Here is a 23,101-nt window from a genome sequence, read left to right as displayed (position 1 = left end):
CCTGCCCTTAAGATTTTTACCATCGAAATCTGCAAATGGAAAAGGACTTTAAGCATGGCTGAAGCACATGAGAAGTTGTAGCCCCTTATTATGAACTGAGGTCCAATTATAATCAGATTTAATAAGGATATAGTACTCTTGGAACTTACAAAGTATTGAGCAAATAAGAATTTGCAAAACAACTTTTATGAAATTAAGCCACAAATAAGCCTTTGATCTGTTCAAACTCTTATTATACCGATAATGCTAATTAGTGTAACTTAAAATTGGCCCTTGGCTATGGGTTTGTGATTTGAAGATACTTCTGATGTCTTGAAAAAAAAGTAGTTTCTTACAGTGTGTTCTATTGACAAATCTTTCCTGTAAAACATATTTCACTTTCTTACAATAGCATGTGGACTGTGTTATCCTTGATGATGGTGGATTTCTTCTGATGTCCAATCGAGATGAATATACACAACAGGTATGTATATTCTTTATGAACAGAACATGAAAACCAATAGGAAGAAGTTTTAAGAGAAAAAAAGAATCATTTCACTCTCAACTTAACCTAAAGATAACATTTCTGAATCACAAAAATATTGCTGGATCAGAAATTCTAGGGGATTTGTTAGTCTTTTTTACAGTTTTCTTTACAGATGAAGATGCCTAACTTCTGCCAAGTTGCATTCTTTGCGCTTTGCGATTAGGCTGGTAGGCTGCCGATGGACTTAAGATGGTGAGGACAAGTAGTATGTTATCCACACACCTTCTTTCTCATATTCTCTTGCTCTTCTTGCTGGCAGGGTCACATTGATACTGCATTTAACAGTTATTGTCTAATTGGGGAATTTAGAACTGTGCACTTTGTTACGAGAAAAATATTTGGAAATGTTTTACCTTATCTCTCTGTATTGTCCCCTCTCAGATTGGAAGATTCTTTGGTGAAATTGATCCTGGCCTGATGCGAAACCTGATTAACATGTCTCTGTATGCCTTTAACAAGTCGTATGACTATCAGTCAGTCTGTGATCCCGAAGAAGAACCAAAGCAAGGAGCTGGACTTCGTTCTGCTTATGTGGTCAGTAGTCCCATGTGCAGTGGCTGACATTTCATTAAAAGTCTGCAGGTGTTTATACAAATAAAATAATCTCTTTTGGTTTTTTTTCCCAGCCTACAATAACAGATATTTTACAACTTGGATGGTGGGCTTCAGCAGCAGCCTGGTAAGTACAAGTGTGTAGGAAATCTCTATGTCTAAACTATAATTATTCAGTGGACTGAAACTCTATTTGGCTTGGGGTTTTTTCCTCCATAAAAGTGCTCTGGACCCTTTGTTTCTGCAGTTTCTCATAATGAAAATTCTTAGGTGTATCTCCAAACATGACTGTTTTGTCAACAGTTTGTCCAAAGCTCTCTTGCCAGGTTTTGTGATTGTGTGTTCTGACTACAAAATCAGCTTCAGGAAGCCGAGTTTGGATTAATGGTCTGAGTATGATGGGCAGTTGTGAAGTCTAAATTACCACACTTCAAGTTATTGATCACTTGGTTCCCTATTTCAGAATATCATCTTTGCCTTTTTCTAGCAAGAAGTCTTCAGAAAATTAGTGTTTGCTTTTCAGTGAATCATTTTACAAAACACATGAATCATAAAATTGTTTGGGTTGGAAGGGATCTTTAAAGGTCATCCATTCCAACTTCCTCTACGATGGGCGGGCACATCTTCAACTAGATGAGGCTGCTCAGAGCCCCGTCCCACCTGACCTTGAATGTTCTCAGAGATGAGGCATCTCCACCTCTCTGGGCAACCTGTGCCAGTGTTTCACCATCCTCATTGTAAAAAATATCTTCCTTGTATCTAGTCTGAATCTGCCCTCTTTTAGTTTAAAACTACCGCCTCCTGTCCTATTGGAACAGGCCCTGCTATAAAGTTTGTCCTCATCTTTCTTAAGAGCCCCCTTTAAGTACTGAAAGGTCTCCTGGGAGACAGGTCCATGTTTTTCTGTGCTGAGGACTCTGGAGCTCACATAGTATTCAGGTGAGGTATTTTATCTGTTTCAGAGCCATGTAGACTGGCATCCATATCAGCTGCTTCCCTCAGCACCACATTGGGATAGGTAATTGGGATCGATGTGGTACTTTTGCAATGGCATGAGTTGCACCCTTGGAGACTGGTCCTTTTTCTAAAGCTGTTTTTTTTTTTTTTTTTTTATAATAATAATTACTAAGCTGGAATAAATTACCTGATTTACAAAGCTAAGAGTTAAAATATGTAGCAGCTGAAATAACTTACAGTAATTTTCTCACAGAAGCACTATGAAGACTGTATGTTGGGTTTTATTGTTGGTTACATTTAGTTAACAGGAAGAGCAATAATCTTGGTTTTCTTGGACAACAGCAAACCTCAAAAATTGAAGACGGGCAATAATCCAGAAGAGAAACTTTAGTTCTTTTCAAACAGAGAAACTTCAGTTTATCAGTGTTCAAATCAGACTCAGTGGTCTGGCCTCAATTTAGACCTGAGGTTTATTTTTTTTGATGTTTAACTTGAAAGCACAGCATTAAAGTACTTTACTATGGTCATGTTTTTAATGGAATCTGGGTCAGAAGCAGGCAGAGAAGGCCATTAAACAAGCAAAGTGAAAAGGGATGACAAAAAATGGGTTCAGTGAGGCACCTGGCAAAAGCAAGTACAGGGAAATAAGAAAAAACAGGTTATTAAAGAAAGCTATAGTGTTTCAGGCAAAAAATGTGGGATAAAGGTGTGAGCGATCATTTTCAAAATTTATATGGGATGCATCAGCATTTAGTTAAGACAGTGAGTATCATTTCTCCTTCATGCTCCTTTAAGTCAGGAGATTTCGTTTTCCCAGGATGCCTTTTTTGTTCAGTTCCCTGTAAATTCTGTGGTAAGCCATTGCAAAGGATTACTGTTTTCTGTCAGCAAATTGCATCACTATTGAACAGCATCAGGTCTCTTCTGATCCGTAATTGCTGTGCGCTGTCCCTCTGATAATTCAAAGCACAAAGTTGTGGGTGTGAATCCAGAATGCCTTCAGGGAATGCCTCCATGGGAAAGGTGACAGGCATACTCAGTTTCTTTACACAGGAATCACTCTAGAAAAGGAAGAAAAAAACTTTGAGGTTGAATGAAGTTATACAGTCCCTTCTCTCTGCAGAACAAGTGTTAGAACAGAATGAGATGAGAAGAGATTGGGTCATATTTGTGGGTAGAAGCAAGCCTAAAACTTGACAACTGGAAAATACAACTTAGAAAGGTTAAGGAGAAGCAGGGAGTCAAAGAATATACCTGTTTCAGTTCCAGTTTTGGCAGGCTGGTAGAGGAGAAAGGGGCTGTGTGTGTGTGGCAAACTGGTACTTGCTTTAAGTAAATAAAATCAGAAAAAATGCCATCATCAGTGAAGAAAAACAATTAAATAAATGGAGCTCTTTAAGCTGAAGTATTTTGGTAGCATATGGGAAGAAAAGGTAGTCCACACCTCAAGAGCAAGAATAGAGATGATTTTAAAAGTCAACTGTTACAGTAATGGTTTTTATAACATAGTTATAGTATTCCAGTGTTGATCCCCTTCTCAGAAATTTCATAAACCTTAACCAGTGTAAAGTATCTAAAGCAGGAGCATTTTCCCTGAGTGTGTTAAAAAGGAGTTCCAGTTGGTTAAATGTTTGAGAAATGCCAACATGCCTCTTCCACCTCCCACAGAGGTATAAAAGGAGGGCATGGATGGCGTGATAATATTTCCATTATGTGAGATGTGGGCACATATTATAGCAAATCTGAAGAGTAGAATAAAAGATTGGTGTGAAAGACCTGTGAGAATGTGGGGGGAAAAAAACCAAAACAGAGTCAACCTGTAAGGCTTAAAAAACCACAGCTTTGATAACTGGCAAAAGCATAAAAAAATTTGTTGTTAATAACTTATATTTGAGTAGTCTTTAAGTATCCATTAAAATACAAAGAAGAAAAAGAGCCTTTAAAAATATATATATTGTCTTTCTGTGTTCAGGTCTATCTTACAGCAGCTGTTTTTGAGCCTGACTTTTCCACGGTTCCTTGAAGCAGGTAAGTCAAGAGAATGTTAAAGAGTCAACTTTGAGTGAAGTAGAAGGTAATAATCTAGGCCAGGGGACATATTTGGGTCTCCCCATTATGTCTGTGACTTAAAAATGGCATTGGTTTGTTTGTTTATTAATTTATTAATTTATTTATTTTATATCAGCTGATATGGAAGATGATGATTTCGGTGCTGCCCTGCCTAAAACAAGCTGTATCACTGAGCAAACTCAATATTTCTTTGAAAACAATGATAAATCCTTTGGTGGGATTGTAGACTGTATAAACTGCTCCAGGTAAAATTTCTTCCATATAAGTAATAACTTTAGGATTTTTATTTATTTTTACAAAAGAGAAGGACACTGTTATAAGAAGCAAAATTTTGGATTAATTTCACCAAACTTAGATAAGTAGGACAGAGAAGAATATAGGCAGGCAACTTGCATTCTCTTTTTATGTGTTTAAAATTAATTTTAGTTTTAATCATTAAAGAATTGTAGAAATGCTTTAGTCAGTTTTTTGTTTTATGGTCTCTGCTCCATGAAAATTGTATTTTTATCTCTGTCACAATTTGTTTTCTTTAAATTTGTTATGTCACTTAAAAGCATTCTACAAGAGATATGATTTCCTTTAGTCTGGTTATGCATCAGAATTTTTGATGGTCAAGAAGATTGTGCAATTTATCTTCTAATTTACCTTCTAGCTGATAGTGCTCATGATTTAAGAACCGTGAGTCTCATAAGGCAAATGAAGCTATTCTACTTTTTTTATTAAAAGAATTACTCTCCAGACACCATAAGGAGCCCTATTGAAGGTGATATTTAATAACATGTGAAAAAATTGTATACTTCAAAACATAGCATCTTGGACCTAGATCTCTGTTTCATACAAGAGCCTGCGGGGGTTTTGCATACATTTTGAGCTTCTGAGAATATCTTAGAAATTAGAATTAACAGCCAGATTTCAAACAAAAAAAAGACAATATTTCACCCAGGAAAGAAAGAGAGAGAGCTTTACAGAATGGTGAAGATACAGACTTTTTTTTCACTTCCATACTTCCTCCTCCGTGTTACTAGTATATGTTGGGTTTATTTATAAACTGAAAATGACCTAACTTAAAGACATTTTGAGAACTATATGGACATAAAAATACAACAAATACACATCCAATACACGACATGCATACCCTATGCTTCTCTCTTGCCCTTCTCACAGACAGGTTTATGTGTTGGGGTTTTGTTTGTTTGTTTTTGTGGTTGGGGTTTTTTTCAGTGTTAATTGATGCTGAACTGATGTTATTTCTCAGTACAGCTACTGTGGTAGCAGTACAGAGCTAGCAATTAACTCAATTAAAGTCATTTTATGCTCTTTTCCATTTTTTTCCACTAACAAGTCTATTTGAAAGAGGGTATGATGGAAATGTCAGAGATTACAAAATTTGTTATAAATGTTTATTACTGTTTGTTAATGAAAATGATAAACAGTAGGAGGCAGACTAAATCTGTGAAGCTGGATTATTTTATTCTGATACTGGGTGTCCTCAAATATGGTTTTCTTTGCTTCATTTAGACATAGGTTTTTGTTGGCTTTTTTCCAGACTTTATCATGCAGAGAAGATTTCAAACACCAATCTAGTGTTCATTATTAGTGACAGCCAACTGCTGTGCCGTTCCTGTGACCCAAAGCCACTGATGCAAGCGGAGAAGCCGGGTATCCTTTAAAAATCATGTTATTTAGTAGTGTGAATTGATTTCTGGCTATGGTGTACTGGAATATATTTGGGGAGAAATGACCGACTTATCTATGTTATTAGCATGGTTACCACTGGAATACTTGAAGTATCAGGTATTCGTGGATATCATCACAAATCATGTGAAGCAGCAGTCATTGAGGTAGAGAGCAAAGCTGTTATTTGTGAGAATTTAGACAGAAATGGGCTCGCAGGAACTTAGTGAAGTTTCAAAAAAGCAAATGCAAAGTTTTGGGCCCAGTACAGAATAATTGCACACAGCTGGACAGGCTGGGGATGGAAAGAGATTTGCAGAAAAGAGCTGGAGGTTCATAGTGGGCAAGAAGTTGACCGTGAGTTAGCACTGTGCCTTGCAGTAAAGTGGGCTGGTCACATCTCAGGCTATGATAGCAAGGGTGTAGTCAGCAGATTGGGAAAACTGATCCATCCCATCTCTTCAGCACTGGTGAGAGTACATCTGGAGTGCTGTGTGCTTCCCAGGACCACACTGTCACACAGGAGGAAGTCTGTTGAAGGGCCACCAAGGAGGTTAGCATCTGAGAGCACAGGCAAGGAAAGTCTGAGTGTCCTGGGTTTATTCAACCTTTAGAAAAGACAAGGGTATGTCTGTCTAGAGAAATAACACAAAAAGGGCAGGACAGGAGTGTTTGGTCATGAAAAGCTGAGATGCTGCACTGATGGTTAGTTGATGAAGGCACTTTAGTGTGTGCTCAAAGACAAGAGCTTACTTGTGGAAACTGCATTAGCCATCAAAGGCTAGACTTCATCCAGCTGCATAGAATTTCTTCAGAGCTGGCTAGAGACATAGATGACTTACATGCTAGGCAGAGTTCTTGCAACATAAGTATTGAAGTTAAAAGCATGTGAAAGACTGTTTTAATTTGCAACCACCTCCATGCCAATCTCTTTGCTTTAGCCTGTTCCCTGCAGTAGATACCTGTAGGTGATGGTGATGGAAACACATACAACCAACATACACATTCTAGGTCAGTAGAAATTCACCTCAGCCATTCTCTTCTACATAGGTGCGAGGACATCATGCCAGAGATGGTAAATCAAACCATAATTTGGATTACTGTGACAGAACAGGGAAAACAATTAGTAATACCTCTGTCCATGTCAGGAAGTTAATTGAGACAGCCTCCCCCACTTCTGGAAGAAAAGCAGATGGTAGTACAGATGACCTGTGTTTCTTTGGCACAAGCAATGCATTCATTGCCACATTAATAAAACCGGAATTCCATCTACGCTTGGGCTGAAAAGGAAGTTACATTGGAGTGTCATGACAGAACTATGTAAACATAGCCTAATATTCTAATTGGCTTCAGTCCATGACACTTTCATTAGCTGTTTCCACTGTCTGAATTTATAGACAGCACTCACTATAGAAAATGAAGCATGATGGATGGGAAAAGGGCACATGACTTGCATTTCTCTGTGAAGCCCAAAACTTCTAGAAAGCAGTAAATGACCTCAAATGGCAGCCAGAGCAGCTGGGTGGGCTTATATTGACTAAAGGAACTATATTTTTTTTTTAATTCAACTATGCATTACTGAACTATTCTCTCTTTTCTGTGACTAAGGCACATAGTGAAATGCAGATGTAGCATAACATCACCCAAGCAGGCAAAATGACCTTTGGGTGCTATTTAGATGATTATTATTACACTTTGCGTCCTTTTGGCTGGTACAGCTTTGCTTATGCACAGTCTCTTAGAATATTTTTGTGTTTCAACTTCCCTTTCAGTTGAGCCACTGCAGAGAAAAGGGGAGATGACTCTGATAACATCTGAATGAAGGCAGATGCAGATCTGTAGAAATAAATTCCCCATCATCTTGCCTTCTCTTCCCTTTGGCCTCTCCACTTGTTGCCCTGAAGCTGCTGTACTACTCCACGGTAGTGCATGAATAGGATTGCTTCAAGTGTAAATTAGAGCTACTAAGATAAGTTCTGGTACTCAATTATTTTAATAGCTTTAATATGTGTACTACCTGCAGTGGAATAAAAAAAGCTTAACATACTGAATAGTAACATAAGCAGCTTTCACCAGAAGGCTGTTTTGCAGTTTGCCATATCCTGGTCTTTCAAGTCTGCTGCAATGACTTGTGCCCCTCGTTAGCCAGTGGCACATGTGAAGTACAGTGTTTACATCTAATCACCAGCAATTACAGATTTCAGAGATGTGAGCTAAAGTGGTACCTCCCATTTACAGTTAGCTAATTAATAGCGTGTCACTGCTCCCCCTTCTCTCCTAATGTTAGTATGGACAGCATTTTCTCTGTCTGCCTTCATCACTGAAATGCTAATGGGATCTCATTAGTTCTCCTGTCATTTACTACATGCCTACAGTGGCATGATCTTTTCTATGATATTTGGGGTAATATAAGTGTACACATAGTAGAACCAGTAGTTTTTATAGGCTTCCACTGCTATGTTCAACCTGCATATGCCATTACTTTTCCAAACAAGTTTCATTGCTTTTACTGTGTATCTTCATTATAGCGGGGTAACTCAGTGGTAACATAAACTATAGGTTAGCTGATTATAGTTTAGTTATAACTATAACTAATATAACACCACTGAAAGTTTACTGCTTTGTGAAATATTTTCTGCAATATTTGTGTATTGATAATAAAAGCAATACAGAAAATGTTAAAAGAACTAATCTTTTATTTCTGTTTATGGTTCTGAAAATATTCTAAAAAGTCTTGCAGAAAGTTTATTTTCTTGATTATAACAGTGTAAAAAATAGGTATTTCACTTTGATTTATCTAAATGGTTGGGTTTGTTTTCTTGAATTTAAACAAGGAACTGTGAATATTGATGTTTATTTCAGTACAATGTGAATTAGGATAAATCTTCTCTCCTGCCACAAAAATACAAACAGAATGTTGTTGATCCTGCTCATGTACAGTGCATGGAAAACAGTCACACTCCTTAACCAGAAAAACAGATGAAGGGCCAAATCCATGTGAAATGGTCAAACAACCTAGATACAGAAAAGGTCCCGAAATCTGTTTTGATGAAGCCAAACAGGTAAAATTGACACTTAGGACCATCTTTAGAAACAATTGTAGAGCAGCTTTAGATGATCAGTGAAAACTGTGTTTAAATGTACCTTGGTGCCTGGTAACCTTCTTATCACTAAACATACTGTTCACTCTAGACCATAGCCACTCTATTTCAGTTAACATAAAATTAACTGCTGCTTTCTTATCTGCCTTTCCTATAACCATTGCACTTTCACACATGATTCCCTCATCAGTGAGCATAAAACTGTTGGTCTCTGTATGGTGCTGTGAAATGCAATTTTCAATGGCTTGCACAAGTAGACGATAATCTTGGCTTAGAAGTATTATTTTTATAATAATATTTCTAAATTTTTATTTAAATATTGCTAAATTATTAAAAATGTTATATGTGGTTTAGGATGTTTCAAATTCGGCAAATTGTACTGCCCTTAGGTCATGTTCTTAGCAGGTATAAAAGTGCATTGCTTTACTGAAATCATCAAAACTATGCCGTTTAGTACTTCTGTATTTAATGCATACGTTTCGAAAGAGAAAAATTACAACTGTGCAGCATATCTAAATTATTTTTAATATTCTTTCTATATTACCTTTCAAAGGTATGAAACAGATTATTCTGAATTCAAGTTGTTCAGAATAAATTTCAAGACAAAAAGGGCTGAAAAAGGAAGTGCCTTGCATTAGATACAACACATACTTTAAAAACATCTTTTTAATGCCTCATTCAGTTTCTGCAATTTCTGCAGTGGAAAGATTGTCACAAACCACTGCACTTAGTTGGCTATAACTGCTGTATACCAAAATCTGTTCCAGTATGTTCTCTGCTTTTCTTGTAATGAGGCGCAATTACCGAGATGTCAGTAGTGTTAAAAAAGTCCAGGGAATTGGTATTCAATGTGTTTTTCTAGTAACCAAATTTTCTTTTAAAAAGGAAGTCTTCTTACTGGCCAACAAAGATTAAATAAAGTTGAAAAACCATCCAAAAGCTATCCAGCCATTGCAAATAATCCAAACCATCCTGATATGATTGTGTGTGAAAGTACAACTCTTGCTCACTAGCTTGATGTGCTGATCAGTGTGTAAGTCATGTGTTTTGTAACAGTGGATTGTTTTGGTTAAGTTTATTTGCAAAATTTGCTGTGAATCTCTTGCTCTTGGGTGGATGCTTTCACATTAACTCTGCTAACTGCCAGCAATCTGCATGATATCTCATCTTGTATGTCTTTTTTTCTGTGTTTTCTTTCCTTTCCTCTACTTGCTACTTTGCCCGTTATTAATAGGATCAGCCTATATGCACAACGAGTCGTGCCTCTGCCATGACGTCCGCTCCTATCTTCATTTTTCTGCAAGTTTTCATGTGGTGTGGATGGTCAGTTACTTTCTCTAATTTTTTGTTTTGTTCTTGGCTTAAAAAATTAGCAGACTTTTTTACTTACTGAGCATACAAAAGAAAACAGAATGAAGCGAGTCTCAAAAGCAACAATCTGGAGCAAATTACTATTGCAATATTAAGGGAAATTAAATATTGAAAAAAAACCTGTCTGGAGCCTTATAAATCACAATTAATAAACACAAGGGCCTCTCCCATAGAACATACAAAGACAAGGGAACCTGTTGGGTTTATATGGTTGGCTCTTTGAGATTACACATGTACCAGATGAGTCCATATCCTTCACTTACAAGCATTTTTCCCTCGTCCTTGTTAAAATGAACAGAAGAAGAAATTTTTTTTCACAGAGACAAATAAAGATACAAAGCAAATAGAAAAGACAGTCTACCTGTGGAAATAAAGCTTTACTTATGGGTAGCATAGGATGAGTGCTGTGTATGAGTGCTGCTATTGAGGAGAGTAAGGAGTTTTCACTGCATTCAAATGAACATAACAGTTAATGATGGAAGATAATAGTATGCATCAATTTGGTTAAACTAGGAATTCAGTAAAATAATAATTTTCACTTCTTATTTTTTGGCAACCTAAACATATTAATTGTCTGATTACAGTGGAGGGTGGGTTTTTTCTTCTAATTAACTACATAAGTTGCTGTATATTGACCAAATGCAGACTCTGGGGTTTACAATGAAAGCCTTGAAAATTAGACTGGAAATTTCATTTGATGGTGTGGGACTGTGTCATGAGTTACTGTGCTAGTGACATGTCTGCAAGAGAACTGCTGAGCTAAAAATTAGCATTAAATGTGTTACTGAAGGGGGTTCTGATCAACATTATTGTTCTGAAAACCACTAGAGGGAGATACTCACATGTCTATCAAAGTAAAGCAAACGGCAGAACTGAAAGCTTACAAGGCATTTCTCAGGGTTAGTGTAATGAAACACTGAAAATTGTAGCAATTTAGAAAAGTAATTTTCTCAGTAATCTATATTCTCCCTATACTTAAGGGAAGGTTCAATTAATATCTCTTGAATGCAACTGAAAAAAAATATTTAAATTCTGTTTGACATTTTATTATTTGAATAATTTTGAAGTTTCTTATTCTGTGTCTGTGATGTAGTTTCCTGCAAACCTAGGAACTTGCACATCCATGGCAGAAGGTTGTAGGGAAAGGTGAAAGGCCTTTCTTTAAGCCAGTGGTATTTCACATTAAAATCTAGATTAACATCTCATGCTCTTGCTCATGCAATTTGCTCTGCACATAGCTTTCTTTTAATTAAAAAGCTACTGTCCAATGTACATAAAGCAGCAGAGACTCACCTTGAGCTGAATTCTTTATGCCCAAAATGTGCTTTCTACTTAAGATGAGAAACCCACAGAATATAATTTTAGCTCATAAGCTTTTGGCAGCAGAAAATTATAAAGGTAATTTTTTTTCATCCATCTTGTTTTTAATAACTTTGTGATTTTGGAAATGGGTTCTCTCTGGACATTTAACTATGTAGTTATATTAAAATCACTGAAGCCAACACAGATACGATCCAGCTGATCAGGTTCAGTAACCTGACGGGTTTTTTTTTACTTTTCATCAAGAATAACAAAACAGTCATTATCACTGCCTCGAATGGCTTGCTCTTAACTTGTTCATGCACACTGGTTTTGTTTGCCATGCCTGAGAATAAAGAACTGTACAAGTTTTTAGCCCCTACTGGCAATGTCTTATTTCTATCAGCTTCCAGGGAAGTCAGTGGGAGCTTTGAGAGTGATTAGCAGTCCAGGCAACTGGATACATCTTGTTGGAATTGCCTGTGTCCCCGATCTGTGCATGGGTAGCTGTACACTTTTGACAGATTCCTGTGGTAGTCCAGACAAAGGAGGGTAACACAAAACCTGTGAATGAACATGCACTGGAACTGGAAATGACTCTTGAGTAAACACAAAGGTGTTCTCCATGTCATATGAAACTTTTAAAATACATGCTTATGAAAGGTGTAACTTTGAGGTAACCAATTGATATCAAAGGCCAGATCAGAGCTCTTTGGGCAGGTGTTGTTTTATCCTTTTATAAGTCAGAGTAGCACAATGGGTTCTGATGAATTATTATGGTTTAAAAACAAAGTTTTAGTACATTAAATAGTTATAGTGCACTTCTAAAGGAGTAACAAGCGCATTTATAGTTTTAGTGTATATGTAGTGTACGTATATATAGTATATGTATAGCCTTATATATATATGTATTTATAGTTCCATGTGTATTTTTAAAATTTTGGGCTGGCAGTGTCTTTAAGGAAATGTTGCTAAATAGCAATGAATATGTGGGTTTTGCACTTAACAATGAAGGTATGGTTTTATAAAAGCATTCATTTCCATTCTGAAAGTACAGAATATTTTTCATAGTGTGTGATGCTGTAAAATAGCCCTATCTAGAGTTGTCACAGTAAGGCATGACATGAAGGAGATGGCATTTGGATTTGACACTTCTCTACCTCAAGCATGCAAGGAAATTTGACATGATTTATTAATGCAAGAAATTCCTCATACACTTCTGGTGAAATGAAAGTGCCTTACAACAATTCTTTCCAATTTCTTTTACAAGTCTCTCTCTCTTCAAAGAGAATTAATATACAGACATAATCTTGAAGAAAACAAAGAGAGGACATCCCCAGCTGATCTGTTATTCAGTATTTGTGTGATTAATGTAATGGGCTGGAAAATTTCGGTGAAACTGCTTAAAAATAGTTCAGTGTCTAATTGTAGTAACAGAGTTAAAGATAAGATGATACAAAGAGAAGATAAAATGATTCTGTATATCTTTGTTATAAGATAGTTTAGAAGAAATCTCAAAAATAACATTAACATGAAACAGTTGAGAAGTTTTCTTAAAACTCAAGAAGGGGGGAAGTGTTTTCAAAAAAGGCATTTTAAGGCCATTCAAAAGTGACATTTTTCTAAATCTGGTTTTAAATTGGGAATGGAATCCCACTTATTTCCAGGGGATTATTGATTGTTATGATTCATGTAAATAAACACATAACCAGATTTCCTCTTTTTTGATTTTATATTTTCACATTTTCCATAATGTTGACAACAGTTAAAACATAAAAGAAAATTACAATGTGAAATTCTGTGGAGAAAAAAATTAGTTCAGATAGGATCTACTGTACCTTGTTTGCCACTACTATTTTTTGCCTCGGCTTAGGACATGAAAGAATGAACTGATTCCAGAGATAATATTTAGAAGTTGTTCTTGGCAGAACTGCTGGTTTACCACTGCAAGTTGGTCTAAAAACCTCAGAAATTTAGTGTGGCTTTCATCAATATGAGGTTAAAATCTCACTAACCTTGAAGTATGTATATAAATATTGTATACTTTTGTGTAGTACAGTTTAATGCTGTAGTTCATAATAAGACAATGCCTCTCCTGCATAAGGCTTCCAAGATATTCTCGGCTGCTGTGAATTGTGAATCCTTTAAAAACTTCTGTGTAGTTTTAGGGAGAGAGAAAAAGATATTAAAATACTTTTTTTCAACCCAATAAGAATATTACATTGTATGACTGTTGAATGTGAGAGCAGTTGATAAATTGTGGTGTGGTTAAAAAAAAAAATCTCATAAAGCAAATAGAAATGGACAACAGAATGGAGGGTGTTTTCAAGTACCTATGGAGGTAGGATTAATTTATCAACACAATTTACAATATTTGACCTAGTGAAAGGTGACATAAACTGAGTACTGTATAATTCTATATGTGGAGGCCTACTTGTTTTGTATCTCTACTGGATGTTGTTTACACTTAAAAAATATTTCCCTTCATGTTATGCACAATTTTGTTCAAGACCTTCAGTTTACTTCTTATACTCTCCAGACATCTCTTGTCTGTTGGAAATTTTAAATCTCCTGCTTTGCTTTCAACTCTTTCTTCAAAGATGACTGCTCTAAGTAATTTCAGTGATAAGAATAATAAATACCAAGAGGTAACACTGAGTGCTGTTCACTGAATTCATGTGAGAGAAAACCTTTACTGATAATTCTGTTTTTAGTGGTAGTTACTGTGAGGAAGAAGCAACAGGGTTATTTTTAAGTGCTTTAACTAGAATAAAGCTGCATGAGAAGACACAATGCAGATGCAAATAGTGACAGAGCCAAATTAAATAAACCAGAAAGTTCAGTGCCTCTTGAAATCTTAGCATCCTATTCCAAATCTGGTGCAGTAGAGTTCACTTAGGACTTCCTTGTTGACCAGAAAGCTTAGGAATTTTGAACTTGTAGAGTGCAATCTACCAAAAAAAAAGCAAAACTAAATACCAGAAAAACCCCACCAAAAACAAATTTAAAAAAAAAAAAAAAAACACAAACAAAAACCCTAAACAACAACAAACAAAAAGAAACCCCAAAAAGTGTGAGCCAAAACTATACAACTGAATTATAAAACTACACATGGCAGAGATATGTCTGGAAAAAGCTATTGTTAATAAAGAATGGCAGCCACCATGAGGTATTTGCTTTAGGACAAAACGAGTTTCTGTTTCTTTCTAAGGAAATTGAATGCTGATTTTTTGGGTTTTGTTTGGGCTTGGGGTTGCTGGGTTTTTTTTTACATCCAAATTTCTAAAGGAGGCTCTTGGTAAATGCTATAATTCCTGATAATGTACTGAGTGTCCTTTGTCTGCCTTATCTGATTTTACATATTTTTTCCAAACTGTTTTGGAACCAGCTTTAAAGAATGCACTGTGTGTAGAATAAATGCCATTAAAATTCTCATCCATTAAAGCTGATATAAAGAACTTATTGAAATCCTTTTCTCTGTACAGTAATTCCCAAATTCCGTCTTTACACCTCTATTAGGAAGCAGTTGCCCTAACATCGTATTTGGCTTTGTGCTTTTGATTTAGTAAAAAATTTCTATTATCATTTTCAGTGTATTCTGCAGGGAGGTCATAAAAAACACCTTATCAGCCCCTTTATTTCCTGTTTATATCCGATCTGCCATTTTTATGTATTTGTTCTTGCCCATTTGTGTAAACTCGATTTCTTAAATACTAACATTTTCTCTATGACAGTGTATTTAAGTTCCCTACAGATTCATGCAGGGGTGTTTATTTTGAATTTTCTTAAATGTTGTACGGTTTCTTGGTGGAGGGTGATGATGGTGTATTTTCATTTTTTGGGGGTTGGGTTTTTGGGTGTGGGTGGCGTACAGTTGATTTTTCTAATTGTGACATTATTTTACCTGATTAGCTAATGCAATATTTCTAAATATTCTTCTGAATCCTTTTGAGGAACTTGCTTTTAGAGATACTACTTCAAGGAGTGTTTTTTTTCTGTTTTCTAGGGGCTTGTTTTGTTTGTTAAGGGTTTTTCCTTTTTTCTTGGTTTCGAGGTTGTATGGTTGGTGGGGGGGGCGGTTAATTGCTTTTGGTAACTTTCAGGTAGTTACCTCTCTTTAAATTGACATCTTTTGGTTTGGATTTGTTTGCCCTGATCTCTCACACAATAAGGCTAAATGCTATTGCATTGTGGCCTATGAAGCTCCTAGAGCTATATAGAGCAACTCTACTAGTAACTTTGAACTGACCCTGTGCATCACTAAAGATTCAAAGATTTATTGTTCCAAAAGTCCTTTATCATATCCAAAAATGTGCTCTCTATATCTCTCTTTGATGAGACTTTGATCCAGTCTTTGTGTGGTTTCTCTAATCTCACATGACATTGGTATTGTCCCCTTGATCAGGCGGTCAGCAGGGTAAACCTGGTATTACATTTTTTATTATGAAACTGAAATTTCTTACCCACAGATTCCATCACACTTCCTTTTTCCTGTAATAGTTTTATGCTGTTGCATTTTGTGTCATCCCTTACATTGTACCCTTTTGCTGTATGTCCAGGACTGCCATTCTTACAAAGCTGTAAGACAAATGCTCTGTCCTACTGATTATTCTCCTTTCACTAGGTTTTGGATATGTGTATTATTTTGGGGCGGTTCATTGGTGATTGGTCTTCATCCCTTTGTCTTGATTTTATGTTCCTAGCATTGGTGTAGAGGCACTGGGAAATTTTGCTTAAGGATGTGCTAACAAATTAAAGGTTTTTTAATTACTCTTTCTTATTTACCCTGATTGTACCTTTTATTAGACACACACACACACACACATGCATGCGCAAACACACTCCAGCCTTTTCTGGGGCATATTAAGTATTAATTGCATATGCCTCAGTGGCATGTCAGTCTGAACCAGGAGCTTTTCCCTGCCTGTTGGCTTTCCTCTGCTTTCTGTTCTAAAATCTTTTTGATTTCTGTGCCAGTAGCCAGTCGCTGTTACTGTTAAGATTCAGTCATCTGTCCTTCCCTGCACATATTGCATCTGTTCAAGAAGTTTCCCCAGTTGCTAATATACCTAAATTCCTTTCCACCTACACTGTCTTCTTGCCGTTGGAGGCTTGGGATCTCTTGGAAAATGGAAAGTGTCTTTTTATGCCATGGGTACAGCATACAGTGAAAACAAGAGAAAGACCAAATATTTTCAACCTTCAGAGCTATTCACAAATCTCAGACTCATCAGACGAAGTGGTGAGGGGAGGGGATGGCTGGAAAATTATCCTGGTGTTTTAGGTACTAATCAGAGTTTGTATCAGTGCTTAGAAACAAGGTCTAAGGTGTTACGGGCTCCAGAATAGGTATCAAATGTATTTCAGGCAGACTAATGAATAGGTCCATCATGTGAAAGGTATAAAGCATTATAGGCAAAGTGGTACCAAAGAACAGCAATTAATGGCAGGGAAGAATGAGGAAAAGTGATGTGATTGCTGTGTGGCATAAGGAATAGTTACTGATTCATGACAGAGCGCTGCAGCTCAGAGACAGCCCTCAAACTGAATCAAGCATGTACAAGTAGTGCAAGAGAAAATTCTTTTCTCATACTTGAATAGAGCATCAGAGGCAGAAAAAGGATTTTCATTCTCTTTGATCATATCTTCACCTGCAGACCATATTCATTTTAATGTGTGATCATTTGATGACATGGACATAAACATATTTTGGTATTTGTTTTCTAATCTTGAAAAGTTATCTGTTCTTCTATCTTTTCTCACAATAAAGTCATACTCAGAATTGTAAAATTGATGTAATTTTAAGGAATATAGGTGTTGTTTATTGGGGCCCCCAGGTATATTCCATAACATTTTTTGATTGATAGTGTAAATATCCCATCTAGTATCTGCTGTAAACCTTGAAAGTATTTACTCCTCCCATGTTTATAGTTAAAGTAATAATGCCACTCTTTGTATCAAAAATCAGAGGAACGTCCAGGAATTATTTTACCGTTATTTTAGCAAAATAACATATATAAGACCAAAAAAGGATGCCTCAAGGATAGTTCAAAATGTTGAAAACTAAGCTGTAGGTTACTTCTCAAGCAACCTCACTGTAATTAATATTAAATGATTTCTTCTTTTCTTGTCGGCAGGAGGATTCGGCTGACTGCGGTGGGGCCTCTGGTCTGAGTCCATCACTGTGGTCTATGGTACCAATTCAGTTGGTCCTGCTTTGGCTGTTATCTGGCAGCAGACACTGCCAGTTATGACCTTGCTAAACCAAAACCTGCATAACTTAATCAAGACCTGGCCAAAACGATAGCCTCAGTTCCATTGTCGAAAGGGTCAGCTATTGAGACAGCAGCAGAACAGCAGTGCTCGTGTGGTTATCACGCGTTGTGAGACTCATCAAGGCACCACGATGCCTGCATGTTGGAGTGTCAGATCCTTAACCGTGTGTGAATGCTGCATCATCTACACCATCCAAACAGATTTCTGTACGTGCTTCACCGGGGCAATCTAAAACCTTTTGTTTGTTTGTTTGTTTGTTGTTGTAATCTTGATGACTTCATGTAAAAGGGCTCCCCTAAAAACAGCTTATGTATATGATTTTAATTTCTTTTAAGCTTTGGATATCTTGAAGATTTATATTCTTTTACATGAACAGTTGTTTAAAAACCAAAAAAAAACAAAGAAAAAGAAAAAGGAAAATGTTCTCCCCAATACACATTACTAGCACCATGATGGCTGCTTTTAGCATCAGTTTTGTCCAAACTAGTTGAGCAAAGTGAAAATATTGGCCAGTCTTCACCAGAAGTTCAGCATGATTGGAATGCTTTATGATGAGTAGTTAATTCTTCCAAAAGGAATCATGCAGCCAGCTAAGTTTTGGTAGGTTGATATAATATGTAGAAAGGAAGGAAGGGAGAAATCTTCTGTATTTCAAAATACAAAGGTAGTGGAAAGTGTAACTAAAAAGTGATTTTTGTCTTAAACTTGGTGTCATCTTCTGTCAGAAAAAAATTAATTTCAATGTAATCTTCACCTCCTTTTCACAATGCAGTTACATATAAAGCAAGTAGAAATTCTTCAAAGGCTGAAACAAAAAATGCTTGCGAATAAAAAATGTCTTTGTGATATTTGAACGTTGGTTTCCAGGGGTATTTTGCATGATGATGATGCTATGTTATTGTTTTTCAGTTTGTTTTCTTTGATGGTAGAGTATAGTTCATTGAAAAGATAACTGAGTGATTCTTGTATTGTGTGAGAAACTGAACATTGCAATGTGTTGCAATCAAATAATATTAAATTATATTATATTATGAAACAGAGCTCTGAATATACTGTGCAATGAAAAAGCTGAGAAAATAGGGTAAATATAGCTATCGTAACAAAAGGTTGAGGTGGGTTTTTTACGGAATAGCAATCTCACATGAAAATCTGTGTACAGATATTTTACGGATATAAAAATCAGATTTAACACATTTATTTTTGGAAGTATATGTTCTCTAAGGTTCATATCAGGTTCCCCCTTTGTTTCCTTCATATAAACCCACTCATAATATTAAAACTTATGCTGTTGCTATTTATTATTGAAAATAGCATATTTAACAGCAAAATAACCTGGTTGCTGCAATTAGAAAAAATATAAACAAATGGGGAGCCTTGAATCTATATGTATGCACATTGATACTTGATTGTGAATAATAACTCTAGAAGTTGTTTTTATACAACCTCATTGGTGATAAAGATTGGTGCAGTAAATTACAATATTACAGTGTAGCATAGTGTTGATGCAAAATATGATTTGCGCTTTTTTTCCTAGTTTTCAGAACTAAACAGCTAAGACAGCTAAACCAATGAATGTGCAACTCTGCTGGTATTGTACAGTTCTGCTAACAACTGCAATATGCAAATATTAATATGGCACAATACACTAGTTCTTTAAAAAATAAAAAATGCAAATCATCAGTATATATATGCTGGCAATTGATTGATATATTTTTGATCATGCCAAAAGCTTAAAAAATGATTGGGCATGCATTAATATCCTATGAAAACTGAAGAAGCTACTCAAAGCCATGGCATGGCTTGAACAATCAGATGTCTACTGTAGTTGTACTCATGGCTGGTTCATTGTTTCTCATGTACCTCGGCTCCAGCTATGTCTTTTCTCATGTTTGGGAATACAGTGAGTGAAAAAAATAAACCCTGACCTTTTGTTCAGTGATGAAATCTAGATTTTTAAAAAATATGTATCTAGCAATGTCATGGGGTTAAAAGTAAAATTAACTGTGTTGGATGACTTCAGGTCCTCCTCAGGGAAGGTGAGCTAATGTTGATGATATGGGTGAAGATAAACTTGGAGCTCTTCCTTCCAGTCATAGTGCTACAGTTCACCTGATACAAAAATTGGTTGAGTGTCTCTAATGCCAAGACTGCATCCAGTATTTTTCCTTAATGTTGGCAATTGACATTTTATGGGAGGAGCAAGTTTTTTAGGATTAGGCCAATACTTACTGCACTCACTGCTTCTACTCTGAGGTTACTTTAAATACACATTAGTTTGTGTTTTGCTCTTTTAATTTCTTGAAAGATTATTATATTAAGTTCTCTATAGTTTTCACTTAGCTTCCCAAAAGAAACCCTTCATGGAGAAGTTACACTGTTTAACGTTTTAAAACACTTTCATTATGCTGGTAGGCTATACTTGGAGTTACTTAGTAAACATTTGATTAGTGTTTGTAGGGAGAAAGAAAGATGGCGCAAAGTCATGCTGCCACAGAAAACATCTGTGGCTTTTGCTCTCATCCCACTTCCCTTAGAGTGTTCAAATGCAAAAGGAGGGAGAAGCCCATGCCATGCCGACACATAGCCCTCCTGGGTGATCCAAAGAGGGAAATGTCCTTTGTTCCTCTCCTTTGCCCCTCTAGGGCATATTCCCTGAAGGAATATGTTTCTATATAAACATTTAGCCTTCCAACTAACATTATAACATTCTATATAAACATTTAGCCAACATTATACCCATCTGATTAATGCTTTAGAAAGTAGTAAGTATTTTAAATACTTTGAAATCATATATTGGAATATATCCAAGTGATGGTCAAGACTTTTTTTTTAAATACCCTGATATTTGCAAAATGAAAACTTAGATCAAAAATGCAATCTGAACTTTAGCTATCTCAAAATGTGAATACCAGTCTGATAGAAATAACTCACATGAATAAATTTAAATTCTCATGCAGAAGAGTATCCTTACTCTCACAGTGCATCATAGTCATCTTATTTTGTCTTTCAAAGAAGAACCTTGATCTAAGCTTTAAATTAAGATATTTTTAAATACAATATATTGTTAAAAATTGTGTTTTTTAAAGTCACATAAAAGGTTCTGTCGAGGGTTGCTCAAATCCTTTAAATATCACTAAGAGAACTGTTGAGACTGGTTCAGTTTACACAGAAGTCATGCAGTGTATTGTACATCTGACAAATAACCACCACTAAAGTTGTTACAGCATGATACCGTGCAAAACATGATCTGAGAACTTAACATGAAAGGTTTCTTTCTATTTTTTTCATTTAAACAACCAGCATTACTGCCAAAACACTGACCGTGGTCCATATTTGTAACAGGTTTTTAACATGACATAGCAGGTCTGATGGACAAGATTTTTAGCTCCTGTACCTTTAAGACTTTAGTATGATCTTTTTCATGTTTCTAATGCTTGAGGCTTTACTGCTTAACTTGACAAAAACAACAGTGTTGCTGCCATTTGTAAGTTTTCCTACAATATTCCTTTTATTAACTTAAAACCTGGCCTTACTGGTTTCAAATAGGCAGTATCCCTTTTAAGTGACCTTTGCAACCCAAGTGTTACTTGCTGTGGTTGAGAGCTTTTTGGTGTCACTGAAGAGACATTAAGGCCTTTTTTTCCCATTAACACATAAAAAACATGCTTAATATGACTTAATTCCAAAACACAACCTCAGTACCACTGATCCAAAAATTCAATGCTAGCAGACTGGTTATTAAAAAATATATGAATGCCTAAAAGGCACTGCAATGCACTCGATAGTTTTTGGAATGTCGACCTAAGGTGAAACCTTAATAACTCCTTTCTTAGGATAAATTTTACCCTAACTTCATCAGACATCTGAGCCTTTAACAAAGGCCAGATTCATTATTATTTTTTTCATACCACAATGTTAATATTGTTAATACTCATTGTACACTATTGTAAAAAGATTAAAACAAAGTGTCTGAAAACAATTCAAGAGTTTTGAAAAGTTAGCCTCACCCTCTTCCCAGCTACTTGCATCTGTCCTGTTTATGGTTTAAAAGAAAAACATCATCTTGAAGAAATATTTCACTGAGGCTAAAGGGATACTGTCTTGTTCAGATGCCATGAAATTGTGATTGTGATCTGAAAAAGCTGTCTTCTCTTCTTGTGTTGTATGGAATGTCTGGATCATGCTTTCTGGGATACTTTTATTGAAATGCTCAGTGTGCGTTTCTGCAAAAAAAGACTTGGTTGGTCTTACCAGGCAATCAGGTCTTTCTCCCTTTTCTTGTGTTCTCTTGACACTTTTGTGGAACTTGACAAGCCTGGAAAAAAAATAATTTTTTGTAAAAATTTGTACAATAATGTTATAAAAAGTTTATAATCCTAGAACTGTTGTGTTAATTATTGTGCAAAAACAGTATATTCAGAATAAAAGTTTATCATTTAAAATCAATAACTATTTTACTGTTCACTCTGTATAATAAAAACATGTAAATAAGAGCCTACATTATTTGCTATATAATACTTTTGAGTTTCATATAATTATAACCAAGTGTCTGAAGAGAGTGAAGACAGTGACTTAATGCAGGTCTTCATGGGGTTCAGAGAAGGATGCAGAGCAAACCTTCATTTCTGTTTCATTTGCAACTGTGAAAATTTAAAAAAAGTGGAAAAAATCTAACCAATTAAAACTGAGGGTCTGTAAAGCTCTCAGTAAAATAAGAGTCTGAGGCAGTTGAAGTATCCTTGTTTTCCTGAAACAATTGCTTTTGGAAGGGTTGCCATTTGCTAACTTGTAAACACTGCTGAAGTCCAAGAGTTCATTCACATGGAGAAGCAGGATAAAATCAGATAGCTCAGATGGGTCCTGCCCAAGTTGTTGCTGTTGCCCCCACCTCTGACCAAGACTGAGTCATGATTCAGTCAGCTTCTGTACTGCTGCTGTTCTTAATTAAGCACTATATTTAAAGTGGATGTATGTACCTTAATAAACAGGCTTGGGGTGCTCAGGAGGTGCTTTGCTGGGTTTCTGACTTCCTACGGTGGCACTGGCAGGGCAGAGGGCTGAAAGTGGTAACTGCTTTAGAAGCCTGACTTTAATCCTTGATTGCAAATGTGTCACAGCCCAGAGAAAATGGCAGTCATAAAATTCTGATTGTTTTACTGAATCCCTGAGGAGTAGATAAGAGAATAAGAAATCAAATGCAGATTCTAGTGCTGCAAAGTAATAGATCACCCATGTGGAAATGCTACAAGGCAGTGCATGACACTGCATCAACATC

The 23,101-nt window shown here is 36.0% G+C and overlaps 1 protein-coding gene across 9 annotated transcripts in view; it reads left to right on the top strand.

Annotated features, from left to right (window-relative positions):
* The window catches only part of CACNA2D1 (calcium voltage-gated channel auxiliary subunit alpha2delta 1), a 365,044-nt gene extending 342,772 nt beyond the window's left edge, over positions 1 to 22,272 (top strand). For 5 of the 9 annotated variants that reach the window (XM_048302694.1, XM_048302693.1, XM_048302700.1 and 2 more), the window contains 8 exons: positions 392 to 463; positions 908 to 1,060; positions 1,153 to 1,205; positions 4,008 to 4,063; positions 4,221 to 4,350; positions 5,652 to 5,764; positions 8,759 to 8,841; positions 10,115 to 15,010. In XM_048302694.1, coding sequence (XP_048158651.1) covers positions 392 to 463; positions 908 to 1,060; positions 1,153 to 1,205; positions 4,008 to 4,063; positions 4,221 to 4,350; positions 5,652 to 5,764; positions 8,759 to 8,841; positions 10,115 to 10,273 — 819 coding nt within the window. In that variant the 3' untranslated portion in view covers positions 10,274 to 15,010. Of the gene's footprint in view, positions 1 to 391; positions 464 to 907; positions 1,061 to 1,152; positions 1,206 to 4,007; positions 4,064 to 4,220; positions 4,351 to 5,651; positions 5,765 to 8,758; positions 8,842 to 10,114; positions 15,011 to 17,687 lie in introns of those variants that run through there. The other 4 variants (XM_048302698.1, XM_048302701.1, XM_048302697.1 and 1 more) reach the window with 2 other exon arrangements.
* The last annotated feature ends 829 nt before the right edge of the window (positions 22,273 to 23,101 follow it).

This window comes from Corvus hawaiiensis, chromosome 4, assembly GCF_020740725.1.
Source record: "Corvus hawaiiensis isolate bCorHaw1 chromosome 4, bCorHaw1.pri.cur, whole genome shotgun sequence".
Classification (NCBI taxonomy): Eukaryota; Metazoa; Chordata; class Aves; order Passeriformes; family Corvidae; genus Corvus; species Corvus hawaiiensis.
The sequence above is the reverse complement of the archived record's forward strand: the minus strand, read 5'-3'. Positions and strand labels throughout refer to the sequence as shown.